The sequence below is a fragment of the Mytilus trossulus genome, chromosome 6 (assembly GCF_036588685.1).
Source record: "Mytilus trossulus isolate FHL-02 chromosome 6, PNRI_Mtr1.1.1.hap1, whole genome shotgun sequence".
Lineage (NCBI taxonomy): Eukaryota > Metazoa > Mollusca > Bivalvia > Mytilida > Mytilidae > Mytilus > Mytilus trossulus.
The window spans coordinates 7,408,075-7,422,547 of NC_086378.1; the positions used below are offsets into that span (position 1 = coordinate 7,408,075).

The 14,473-nt window shown below is 31.6% G+C and overlaps 2 protein-coding genes across 5 annotated transcripts in view; one reads left to right on the top strand and one right to left on the bottom strand.

Annotated features, from left to right (window-relative positions):
* LOC134720684 (ATP-dependent DNA helicase Q4-like) overlaps positions 1–14,473 on the top strand; it is a 185,455-nt gene that overhangs the window by 131,950 nt on the left and 39,032 nt on the right. The window lies entirely within an intron of this gene.
* Positions 1–14,473, bottom strand: part of LOC134720685 (G-protein coupled receptor daf-37-like) — a 39,258-nt gene that overhangs the window by 11,422 nt on the left and 13,363 nt on the right. The window contains exon 1 of one of the 2 annotated variants that reach the window (XM_063583113.1): positions 1,417–1,595. The exons of the other annotated variant lie outside the window; for it this stretch is intronic. Coding sequence (XP_063439183.1) covers positions 1,417–1,458 — 42 coding nt within the window. The 5' untranslated portion in view covers positions 1,459–1,595. Of the gene's footprint in view, positions 1–1,416; positions 1,596–14,473 lie in introns of those variants that run through there. 2 annotated transcript variants of the gene reach the window in all.

Here is a 14,473-nt window from a genome sequence, read left to right on the forward strand (position 1 = left end):
AGAAACAAATCGTAAAAAGATTTGAACTAGTAAATTTGCTGTTGTATATTTATATAAAGTCAAATCACAAAAATACTTAACTCCGAGGGAATAAAACAAGACATTGCATCTGTATCCCATGGACACATTCTTGTATTGTAGATAATGAAAAGTTTTTGCGTTAACTTTATAAGTTGCGATATTAAAAACAAAATCCCGCAGAAACGACTCAAGAGCTCCCTCCTAACTTAATGATACAAGCGCCTCTAACGCATCAATATATTCACTGATGTTTTCTGTTGTTTTAAATTGCTTGCACTGAATCGATACCGCTGCCGGTAGGGTTTTTGTCCCCGGGGGTACTATCAATTCAGTAGTCAGTGTTTCGGTAAAGACATGATTAATAAAAAAAAACTTTACTCAAATTACTATGGAGAAATTAAGAAGTTATTATGAACATAAGTTTCCAATTCGCTAAAGGGAGTTAACCGTAGATGGATTTATTGTGGGTTTTTTGTGACATAGCTCCTCGCCGATTTTGATATCTTTTAAAACCTTAACTTTCAATTATTTTACTTATACGCTCTGAAGGCTTACTCTAAATGAAATATTATGTTATGCTGCCGAGTTAAAAAAAAAAATATTGTTAGTACAGACAGGCAAAAAATCATGTAAAACTGCGAAAGTTTTCTTGTGTGTTTTGTAAGTTTTGTCTTGTAAAAACTATTCACTATTTGCAACAACAAAAGCTTCCCCAACTCTTGCTTTCGTATTTCCATACACTTTCTGGAAAAATATATGTTGTATTTATGAATATATAGATAACCATTAACTTTCGCGATAAGGACTTGCCTAAATTACCTATATCAGTTCATTTAAGAATTTTAAACTACCTTCGTTTAGGAAAATAGTGACATGAACTTGAATGCCTTTAATTTCTAGTACATGAATTTAGCGACGCATTGTATTCCGTGACAAGATTACCCCAATACTGAAATTGTATTCGTGTTTATTAAGAATTCAAAAGAACATCAACTGAAGTTTTTAGTTTGAAGCGCTTTAGAAAATGTTACTATTCCAAACTGACCTCACGGTCTCAGTAGCGTAGCATCTATTTGGTATAAATAGCAAATAATTTTCGTTTTCTATTCGTGTCAGTCTAACATTTAAAACTGTCTGTACCGAGTCCGGAATATTTTGGGTGATATCGTTGATATTGTCAGTTGTGGTGGATATCCCGATCTGAATTTTTTTTTTGAGTTCGGTATTTTTGTTATATGCCAGTAGTTGTCCATTCGTTTGATGTGTTTGAGCTCTTGATTTAGCCAGTGTATAAGGGACTTTCCTTTTTGTGAATTTTCCTCACAGTTCAGTATTTTTGTGATTTTTCTCTTTAAAATACAATGGAAAATAAAATATAAATTTAAAAAAGCTTACCTTCGAATGGTTACGTATAAGAAAATCTAAATACGGCAACATTTAATAACTGAACAGTAGATTTTACTCAAAATAAAAAATAATTTACACATTAGAATCTCCCGGTAATGATTTTGTCAACTCGGAATGACAGACTGAACACAATACTACTAATTAACAACTGTGATATTACACTGCACGTATCTTAATCCTCAGATGAAACAGTCTATTCGCCATTAAAAACTATTATCTTATACTTAATTTGCATATTAGATTCCTCCCTATATATTAATTTTCATAGCAATAGAATAATAGCACAATCGCTCTTTAGGTATACTGACGTCTTTCTATGAAAACAGTTTTATGACTGATCGTTTTCATGTTGATAACGTTGTTATCATTTATTTCATTAGTCAATAAGTAGAAAGAGTATTAACACGAATTTATTATTTTGAAGATGGAATAACAAAGATTGAATACAAATGTAAGAAGCCGTAAAAAGCTTGTACATAGAGGAAATACAGAATTTTATGTATTTTGTTAGTATCATAGTTTCCTGTCAGTGTCTTTGAGGTGTTAGGCGCAACAATATTTTATAATTAATGATTTTGTTCAGGGAGATAGTTGTGTAATGATTATAGTAAAACAGTAATAAGGTATCTCTATTATTTACACATTATTAAGATGAAATGTGTCTGTAATGAGGGTTTAAGTATAATTTATTGATGATGAGGAAATGAGTGGAAGTAAAAAGATATGACAGATTCTAATACATAGCTTTATAAATATTATGATGACATAAAAAAGCAAAAGCAGACGACCACAATTCTACCTGTTTCAATACGTTTCGCCATTTATCTGGTGATGTGTGCTTGGCTTTTATCTTTCCTATAACGAGGGTCCGAATTGAGGATTGATGCACTTAGCAAGCCATTATTCTTATTGATGTCATGAAACGTTAACATTTTTATTCCGACTTTATTTAAGTATTTCTATGCCCCCAGCGACGTGGAAGGGGCATTAAGAGTTAATTTGGTCTATCTACGTCCGTCGGAACGAAATTTTCAAATAAAATGTGTATGCTTGTGAACTTAAAACTCATAGAAAATGTATCCGGTTACCCCGCCAATCAACCAATATTGGCCGCCATTGTTAAAAATTGAACTTAACAGTAAAATGAAGTTTTAGGCTTATATCTCTGAAACTAAAGCATCAATAGCAAGTAGATTGAGTAAAATGGTTCAACTGCCTATAATTTCCCAGACGCATCAAACAACCTGTTGTTGGGTTGCTGCCCTTGAATTATTAAATTAAAGGACATTTTGAAGTTTTTGGTTCATATCTTGAATGTTATGATAGCTAGAAATAAACTGAAAAAAAAGCAGAAATATTATCCAAAATTTATCCAAAGAAAACTATACAGGACCAAATAATTGATCACTTCCGGAGTTATTGCCCTTTGAAGTAATTTTTTTATATATAATTTTTTACAAAATCTTTTCCTCTTAAACTAAAGGGCAGAGTTCATTGCATAAAGAGATCATTTAAAACAGCAAGAATTGTCATAAAAGTAAGATATACGAACAAGTCATCATCACCTAAAACAGATTTTTTCCATGAATGTTATTTTTGTCTATAATGCTACACTTGTCCTTAACGTATCTTAATGTTTTTCGTCCTCATTTTGCACTAACAGTTTCCCAAAATGGAACTTATTAACTGTCGAAGTTAATGACAACTCATCAATGATCTGTTATGCAACCTAACGCGAATTTGATTTTGGTCGTAAATATAAAATGGTTTAATAATCTCCTGTTCTTTCCATTAGCGGAAGTTGAGAGTTTTCTTTTCCGTAAATTAATATTTTTCTCCTGCTTAATTTATTAAAAAAAAAAAGGGATTAAGTCGATAGGTTCGAGTAAACTCGGATTGTTGAAACCCGAGTTAGTAAAGTTAACTCTAGAGTTTCAAGTGAACTCGTCATAAAGAAGCGATACAATATGCATCGACAAAATAGAGTCATATAAGCATACATCATACACCCGATCAATATTTCAAAAACTGGAATTTGGCACAATCTGTAGAATTACTAATGACACTAATATTCTTTTATCTAAAGATCTTCGACTGTTGAAACATGTCGCTAGTGTGTTGAGAATCAGACATATTTTGTATACAAATCAGACATAGTTTTATAGGTGCAAATTTTGCTTGATTGTATAGTTTTTAATCAAGATCACAACTTATGCGCACTAATATAAATATTTTTTTTCATTTAGTCATGGTTCATTGTTATATTATAGTTCGTTTCTGTGTGTGTAACATTTTAACGTTGTGTTTCTTTTGTGTCGTTTGTTTCCTCTTATTTTTGAGTGAATTCACTTTATTATAAAACGTGTCACGGTAATTATCTATCCCAAATTCATGTATTTAGTTTTGATGTTATATTTGTTATTCTCATCGAATTTTGTCTAATGTTTAGTTCGTTTCTGTGTGTGTTACATTTTAATGTTGTGTCATCATTCTCTTATGTTTAATGCGTTTCCGTCGGTTTTGAACATCGGTATACTACTGTTGCCTTTATTCATAGACTTTGAAACGTTCACACAGTAATTCAATCCTAGTTAACATGTGACAATTTGTGAATAGGTCAGTTTACGGAGGAAACACTTATATTTATCGATTGATTATAATAGGTATGCAGATGTTGTAACAATGGCTTTAATGTTCAACCCTGCACCATTAAGTCATGGTTCATGAATTTCAAAAGTTTAACATACTTGCCAGTCAACATTTTCCAATTTGAATTGGCCTATTTGCATTACTAGTAAACTTTCAAAACACTTAAAGACGAGACATATCTCTGTGTCATTAGTTCATATGAGAAATCTGTAAGGCTTTTAAATATTTTTCAAATTTAATATCTTCAGACTGAAAAAAACCACATCAAAGATTCATGCTAATAATTTGGTACACCAGTCACGTGTCATCGTAAAGTATTCATAGACGCTCAAATTAAAATGGTGAAAAGCAAAATGAAGGACGAATACTCCTTTTTAATGAAAGCAGACTTTGATTCTTACGAGAAATTGTTTAACCAGATGCACTGTTCCTAACCAATAATTTTGCGATTCTCTTTGTATATGTTTTATTCAAGCAAAGTGAACGAATACCTTATTCCCTTATATTAGATAAGACAGTAGTGTCAGATGTTTTCAATTGGCAATTTCTACTAAACTAACTTTATAGTCTTTTGAAAAAAAACTTATATCATCCACGGCTTCCTACTAATATTATCTGTAATTGATTATTTGTCTTAACCTGGTCCACTGAGGGTATGGGTATGAATATTGATTGCTTATTGTCGTCAGTTTATGATCCGTCATCGTCATCATCTTTCCAAAATAGATGCAACATCACAATTTGAACAATATAATTCCTTGAAACCGGTTTTCCATCCCACACCACAGACATTGATAGTTGTAAAACTTATATACTAGAAGAACTACGATTGTTAACTTGTATCAGTACATATGGACTTGTTTGGAGGATGTAAAGATTTGTATATTGATGCTTTACTTTACACAATCGCATTCGCATTACAACTTTGTTGGATCACCGTAAAAATTGTTTCTGAACCAAAGTTCGAACTAATTGCTTGCTTTATATATTGTTTATTGGTCGTTTTTTAAGACTTTAGAAGACGCTCTTCTGTAGTGAATTCAAAAAACATAAATTTTACTTCATGGCATGACTAGATTTTATTGTAATGAGTAATGAATATACTCGAAACTGCTGCTCAAATTTATCGGCAATATCACTTTAGGTTTGTAAAAAATATCTTCGTCTCTCGCCAAATGATAGACTCAATATAATTGTTGTCAAAAACTCGGACATAATGCATTCATTTGCCTTCAGTTTTGTTTGACGAGGGAAAATTGTTTAGATAGGCTGTTTACGCTACGTTTTTCCTTAATAACTGTCACATTCCTTGCTTCATGCATTGGGTACCGAATGGCATTGCATTGATGTATGCAATGTAAGAGTCGCATACCCTGTCGACGTAATCATTCATTCATTTTTGGTTTAATGTGATTCCCTCAAAAAAAGAGGGACGAAAGATACCAAAGGGACAGTCAAACTCGTAAATCTAAAACAAACTGACAACGCCATTACATGGCTAAAAATGAAAAAGACAAACAGAAAAACAATAGTACACATGACACAACATAGAAAACTCAATCCTTGCATGTTATCATGATGTGTCTTCTAAATCGATTTATCAGATTTGAACAATAGTCAACTACTGTTGCTTGTATTTTGAAGAGTAAAGTTAAAAATCTGTTGAATATATTCAGGGGAAAATGTTTATATTGTTTAATCTATAATTTGAGAAAGATTATACTCTGATGGAAGCTAAGGCGTGAAATATTTGTATCAAGCTATTATTTAGAACGTAGAAAACTATAATACTTTATTTCTCGTATATAAATACTTTGCATATATCCGTTGTACATGGTTAGCCGATGTTTTACTACGTGTTACTACATTTTAATATATGAAATCATTCATAACGATAGTTAACAAAAGATCAACTATGATTTGGTGTATATGACAATTTCATTCTTGATTAAGTGCCAGTCCCTGTAACAATCAAGCAATATTAAAGAAAATAAAACATGTCAAAAACCCACCGTCCTAATCATCCTATTTTGAAGTTACTTTCATTCTTAGAAAGAAATAATAGGTCTTTCGTTTCTGCTTGTCTGGTAGAGAAACCTCATGATAACATTTGGTAAGAATGACAGCATAGTACGTATAAGCTCCCCTGAATACTAATTTTCAATAACATTAATAATGTTGTCATTTTTATAAATTTCCTGTTTACAAAACTTTGATTTTTTCGAAAAACTAAGGATTTTCGTATCCTAGTCATAGATAACTTCAGCCGTGTTTGACACAACGTTTTTGAAATTTGGATCCTCATTGCTCGTCAACTTTGTACTTGTTTGGCTTTTGTAAATATTTTGATATGAGCGTCAATGATGAATCTTATGTAGACGAAACGCGCATATGGCGTACTAAATTATAATCCTAGTACCTTTGATAACTATTTACACCAATGGGTCGATGCCACTGCTGGTGGACGTTTCGTCCCCAACAGTATCACCAGCCCAGTAGTCAACATTTCGGTGTTGACATGAATATCAATAATGTTGTAATTTTTATAAAGAGGTAGAGCCAATTTGCCGTCGATTTGTTTCATTCGATTAAATAGGTAAATCATGCTTTAAATAGCCCGATAGATGTTAATTATAGTACATGAAAATGCGTCACATCATCTATTTTCATACCTTGAACAGGTATTCCTACAAAAACAAGGCCGAGGCTATTGATTTTTTAATATTGATTTTATTTTATTATTAACATCCTTTATGCAAGGTTCCATACCACGCAACATGCTAAGGAGCCAAATAACATGGAACAAATTCAAATCTTGATTTTCTCATTCTAAAGGTGTACCACGAAAGTAGGTCTAAAGAATATTCCCTTGAATTTGACCGTTGTAGGTAATTAATCCTACATTCTATTGCAGTATACCTGTTTCTGTGTCATAAACATATGTCTAGGGTATTTCAAAACACCATTATTTTATATTTGTGATTTCTATAGAAAATTTTGTAATCTTGAGGTTACATGTACATGGTGACTTAACCTTGTACACAGATAGAATAAGGGGAGAAATTTGATTGGTTTACTTCCAATGATGGTTATTTTCTTATATGCAATGAAATGTTATGTGAAACTTTTTCTATAGAACTGGACAGGATAAAACTTTACTCATGCCAAGTATTTCTTTATTTGAAACAAAGATAAATTCTTCACAATTTTTTGAAAAGTGCAAATTTAACAAAGACTAATAGGGGAAAATCAATGGTGGTATTACACTTAAATGTATGTATATCTGTACTTTTCTTGGTCTTTTAAGGTTTTATCGTCTATAAGATAAGATAAGATACTACATGTATATATTTTAACCCGAGAACATCTTACCGTCAGTTGGTCATAGATCACCCTGTGTTACTTACACATGTTATATTGCCTTTTCTGTCATTTTATCAAATCGGACCTTCGTTGTGATACAGATGCAACAGCTTCTTGATGTTTTACCTACACTCACGATTTGTAGTTTAATTGATTGTTCTGTTGTGTTGATTTATTTTCTGATGACTAAGGTACCGGTATATGGACGGTGGTAAAAATTTCAGTACTAGTATCTAAACAGTTTGTGAATTGGCGACACAATTGTTGTTGACTGCATTTGTTACATATAGTACCATGTTCAAAAAAGGTTTCGAAAAATAGTTTGTGTTGTTTTGAAACTTGTATACAGTGGCCTTATTTTAAGTTATGTGTATATAACACCCGCAACATGTAGGTTTCATTGCTATAGAATTATTTCTCGTGTTATTGGTTATGTACAGGCCCCTACATCAGTTTGACGGCAGTTGGTCCTTGAATATATGTAATAAATGTAACCACATGAATAGAAAGTAAGTCAAGAGTATGGATAGTCTAGGAATGCAAACAACAAGCAATAGATTATTTTTTTCTTTGGTACAAGTAAAATGATAAACTAGTAAACTATATAGTCAACATGAACCAGAATGACTATGAATTAAGCAAACATCCGGAAAAATATGATAGAAACATTAAAATTTAATATAACAACACAAAAAAAGCAAATATTCTGAGCAGGATTAGAACCCTTTCTTTAAAACCATCATATATTAGTAGTTATGTGCACTACTACTGGAGCTACGCCGATGATTATACATATTTCTCTTATTAAGAAGCTATATCGGTACAATTTATCGATGTTACAATTTTTTCATTAAAGTTGTTTTTTATGTAATAAGGACACTCTAAACCAATTTCATTTTTGAGGGAACAAGTAGTACGAATAACAACAGTTGTAAAAAGCATAACTTTTTTTGCTTTGAAATGTCCTTCCGAGGGGATTCCCTGTTTTTCTCCCCTAAAAACACCTGAAAATACGCATATTGGACTTTCATCCTTTTTTAGGGTCAACTTCACTTTTGATCACCCATGTCATAATATATGTAAATGGAGATATTGATCAAAAAGCATTTCTATTTTTTGTTTATATAGTGATTTTATTCATTCGACACTTTTTGAAATCGGCTCTTCTGTGAAAAAAACCATAGGCAAATTGGCCCTACCTCTTTCCAGTTTACAAAACTTTGAACTTTTCGAAAAACTAAGGATTTTCTTATCCCAGGCATAGATTACCTTAGCCGTATTTGACACAACGTTTTGGAATTTTGGATCCTGAATGATCTTCAACTTTGTACTTGTTTGGCTTTATAAATATTTTTATATGAGCGTCACTGATGAGTCTTGTGTAGACAAAACGCGCATCTGGCGTACTAAATTATAATTCTGGTACCTTTGATAACTATTTCAGTGCATTTTAATCAAAATATATCTTGAATTACTAGAATAAGAAAGAGAAACGAATGTTATATTTGTGCACTTTTATATAAAAATATGTTTTAACCTGTTACCTTTGGATGGCTATTATTCGATTTTTTTCTGTGTCCTATATTTTCTCCCATTTATCTGTTTATTTATTGTAACCCTGTCGTGTAATGTTGTCATTTAAATTTTATAATTAAAGCGGGAGGTTTGGCATGCCAGAAAACCAGGTTCAACCCGCCATTTTTTCATAAAATGGCCTGTACCAAGTCAGGAAAAAGGATATTTTTACATTATAGTTCGTTTTTTATGTGTGTTACGTTTCGGTGTTGTGTCTCTGTTGTGTCGTCGTTCTGATACATTTGGTACGTTTCCCTCAGTTTTAGTTTGTAATCCAAATTTGTTTTTTTTTCTTTATCGATTTATCATTTTTGAACAGCGGTATACTACTGTTGCCTTTATTTATACATTTTAAACATAAACCAATGTTAACTTGAATGGATTTTAATTTGTCATGTTTTCTCCATTGCCTGATTCTTAGTCATATTGGCCCATAATATTTTAAATGACACAGTAATGGACAGTAGAAACAAAGTAAGTGCAAATAAGTTGTAGGAGATTTTTATTTTTTTTAATGTAAATATTCAGGATAATCAGGTGCCGTAATTTTTCACAATTATATTATGCTTTACTTAATATAAGACCCAGTATCTGAAAGATTCAATTAATGATAAGGAAATAGATTTCAGAATGAAATTAAGCTTGTTGTAAAGTGTCGATACGTCTTGGTTAATTATTTTGATTTTTTTTACAAACGACTCGATTACTTAAAAAAATTAAACGACTGATTTATTGAATAACTTTTACATGTTTCTTATGTGGAAGTTGACTTTCATATATTATACCCACAAGGAAGAAATATTCATCTTGAATCTATGTTTTTATCGGTTTTATTTTTTAAGATTGTCAGTGTTCAACATAGATCCATGATCAAATAACGTCTACCTAGGGGTCATTGAAACTTATTTATAATTATAACAGGACTTTCTGTCATTGGCCAGTAACTACAAATTAAACTTTTAGACAACACTAACATCGAACAAATGACAATCTACCGATGACGTATATCTTTCTATTAACCGAGATTTTTATTCTTTTTTAATTTGATTAAGAATGAGATATTCGATTCACTATTTCTATAAATGTTAATTATTCCCGAAGTTGAGGGACTAATGAGTGTTTTAATACTATTACATATAAGTTAAATGTAGAGGTAACTGTAAAACAGTAACAAAGAACAGATAAGGAAGTCATTTATACTAGCTATATAAAATACTCTCTTGATGTTCCATTTAGGTAACAATAAACCACTCTTGGTCATTCATCTTGTCATGCAATGACGATAACATACTAGCTGTTCTGTTCTAAAACTATGATTTATCCGGATAAGTCGTGTATGATTGACATTTATTTATAGATATCAACCCAATGGACTATTAGATATAAACAAAATATTGTTCTTAAACTTCAATGCATCGAGCAGTTGTTGCTAAATTGTGACGAGATACTAATTTGCAGTGAAAATCTTATGGGCAAAGAATAAAGAAAAGTTTCATACGGAAAAGCATACATAAGGAACAACAAATATTCGCAAATGATTATGTTTTATATCTCCTTCCTATTTATTTCTTCTTCTGCCCCCCAAAAAGGAAAATAATTGAAATCAAAGTTCGTGATTGAAAAAGGCCCATAATACATAAAAGGTGAAATCACAAAAATACTGAACTCAGAAGAAAATCCGTTCGGAAAGTCCATAATTACATGGCAAAATCAAATGACAAAACACATCAAAAACGAATGGACAAAACGTTAACCTGTCACATTCCTGATTTGGTACAGGTTTTTTCAAATGTAGAAAATAGTGAATTAAACCTGGTTTTAAAGCGCTAAACCTCTCACTTTGGTGACAGTCCCGTCAAATTCCATTATATTTACAATGATGCGTAAACTAAAGACATAATAAATAAAATAGTCAAAATATGGGTACAGCAGTCATCATCGTGTAACAATTTTAAAAGGAACAATTTAACAGAACACAAAAAACTTCTATCTACAAACACATTCATTGATTCACTGACGTCAGAAAATTGTATACGTCACATAAAGTTGTCGTTCAATGTATATACAAGATTTTAAAAAATTTCACATGGGCAATGTAAACATACAGGGTTAAAAAAACAAAGTATGTAAGAATTAATATCAAAATGTATTCAAAATAGTCCAAAAGTTATAAAGAATTTATAAGAATCCACAAAAAGTTCATTCCATTACGCGATTGAATAATTTTGACGTTTGTGGTACAACGTATTTTCTAATTCATAATAGAAATATATCATAATGAAATATAATAGAACAATATCATATTGACGTGATCTTTTAAAGTACAGTCACGTCATAAGAACCGAAGAAACACAAAAAGTCGCATATACAAAACACACCAGCAAAAATGAACAATAATACAAACACATAGACGGGTTGTTTAAGTACCGAGCCACGCCAAACGGATATCACATAAAACAATCCAACGGTAAAAGTGATATGAATAATAGAACAAAGACAAACGAAAGAACAATATAGCACGTTGTTAAGATGATAAACTGTTGTCTTTCGGTTTTGACCATTTTGAGTGAAACACATATTGGTGAAACTTGTTTCGGTAAGACATTACACATCGTTGCTCAAATTTTAGGCTTAGTAATTGATTGACCTTTCATAGTTTTATCACCGCCTCTGCTTGTCATGAATCCATTATGTAGAGATATTTTGGACGTTTGCGAAACATTTTGACATTATTAGTTTTGCGAACAAAATACCGGAACAATGAAATTTATTTACGACTTCATGAACAAAAACAACTAAAAATTATTTCTGGTAAATCTAAAATTCAATTCGTTAATTAAAATAGAGAGAAATTAATGGTGTTTAAGATGACACATTTTACAATTTAAATACTGTGAATTAAAAGAAATTCTGGAAATTAAAAATTATTCATATCTTTACTTTTAATGTATGGAAATTGGGTATCAAATGTATTTCAAGTGTTAGATTATGTTATCTTTGTCAAAAACGTGTTTTTGATAAGTGCTTTAAATTCTTCAAAATAATATCAATCAGGTATTGCTGTTTTGTCTTGTCTTTTGAGCATGTTGTCCTTGAACTGAGTTGGCGAAGCTCACTCAGACATTGCTGTTGATTGTCACAATCAATCAAGTTGAAATTGATTATGCTTAACTTGACGACAACCATGCGAGTCAAACCGTCAAAATCAATTATGTATCACATGTTTTCTCTGAAAATAAGTTAAATGTATGATTGTGTATTCATTGTTTATAAAGTGATTTCAAAGGAAAGTAATTGAATTGTCATTTCCAGACATAATTGTCCGGAAGCTTATGTTGAATAGATGACCTCCCAGTGTACAGACATAGACAAATGAATTTTGTATATACCAACTACCTTGTTTCACAGAACATAAACTCGAGCCATAAAGAAAACGAAAAATGAACTCTTGACTTGCTGTCTGTCTGTAATAATTGTTTTTAATAAACTGTTTACGTAATATGTCAGACCTTGGAGTTCTCATTTGAATACGTTCACTTTTTATCACGTCGTAGGAGTTGTGCATTGCTGCAGGCCTTTTTGATGGCCTTTGCTTGCTTGCATCCACGTCATTTTGGCTCTGATAGTTCCGACCATATCTTATTTTTTGGCTCACCTGGCCCGAAGGCCAAGTGAGCTTTGCAAATCATTTAGCGTCCGTCATGCGCAATCTTAAAAACTGTAACAGATAGATATAAATAAAGGCAACAGTAGTATACCGATGTATAAATTCATAAATTCAACAAACTAAAACTGAGGGAAACGTATCAAATAAAAGAGAAAATACGACACAACAGAATCACAACACCAAAATGTAACACACACAAAAACGAACTATAATGTAACAATGGCCATTTTCCTGACTTCGTACAGGGCATTTTATGAACAAATGGTGGGTTGAACCTGGTTTTGTGGCATGCCAAACCTCCCGATTTAATGGCAATGTTAATTATAAAATTAAAATGACAACACTGCACGACAGGGCTACAATAAATAATTGAGAGAAAAAATATGGGACAGAGAAACAAACAAATAATAGCCATCAAAAGGTACCAGTTTAAAAAAAAATACGCCAGGTGTGCGTTACGTCCACACACAACTATGCTTTGATTTGCTAACATGATCAGCAAGACAAGATGTTCAAATAAAATATGAGATCTTCAGTCGACTTGGTATTGAGGTAATAGCACTTTAATGATAAGGGTATCTTCTGATAATTTTTTTTATTAAAAGGAGTCGTTCTTTGACATACCACAAGTTCATCAACGTTCTGTTCAGACACTGTTGACGTTTTACAAAGTTTGAGTAGGAGCTGCAAGATCTTGAAGACCGAATAAGTTTAGCTTACTTTCAAACCTAATTTAACTCAGTACTTTCTTTTGGAATCCCTTGACAAATGAACATTGTTCTCCATTAGCTTAATAGGTTTAAACTGATGAAAGTTTGATTTTAGTAGACTTACACTTTTTGAATAATTTACCTTAATAGTTTGTTTTATCAATATATCAACATCTTAAGACACGTGTATATCCTATGATACTTTCAAATCATGATACAGATGCTGGACATAGCAATGAGGTTAAGACGGAAAGCAAATGACATATATACCAACCTAGCGAGTCTTGATTGTTGATAACGTAATGGTTATCCTGTATTGGTGAAATTTCAGAACTTTTGAGATATAACTATTTCTGAAGCAATATGTCGGAGCTAAATAAATGTCATTTCAGAGGCGTTTAATTAACACGCTTGTCAGGTTGATACAGTTTAAGGCAAATTTTATTGTCGTCATTCCCAAGAATGTCATTTTCAAAGCATTTAATTTCAAGTTGAACGACAAGATTACATACAATGTAGGCTATGTTAAATCATGAAATAAGACAGAAGAACGTGTTTGCTAATTAATTAAGTATTGGACAGAATGCTCGGATGACGTGATTATGTAATCATCAGTTACCAAGTGAATGATGTTGTTTGTTCTGTTTACAGAGATAAAGATTAGCATTCCACTTGAAACGAAAACACATAGTTATGAAGAAAAGTGTGATTATCTTTTTACTTCTATTGAATCTCTAAGGAATTATTAACATAGTTCCTAAGATATTATCAAGTTGGTTATAACCCTTATATTTGATTACATAATACACAGTAGTTTTCCTGTATGTTAGTAGACAGTGCTCCTTTATAATTACTAACACGTGGTTAATAAAAATAAGATTAGGAGACAGTATTCCAGACAATTTTTATAGTGTCTTTAGTAGGCATTTTAATGTTTTCAATATGCTTACTGTCTGTTTTACTCTTTGTATTTCAATTTTTAATCTATATTGCATGTAGAGTACACTTAGCCCTTATTCTGTTCAATTTATTTGGTCACTGTGCTGAGATATAAATCTATAATGAACCATACAATATATAT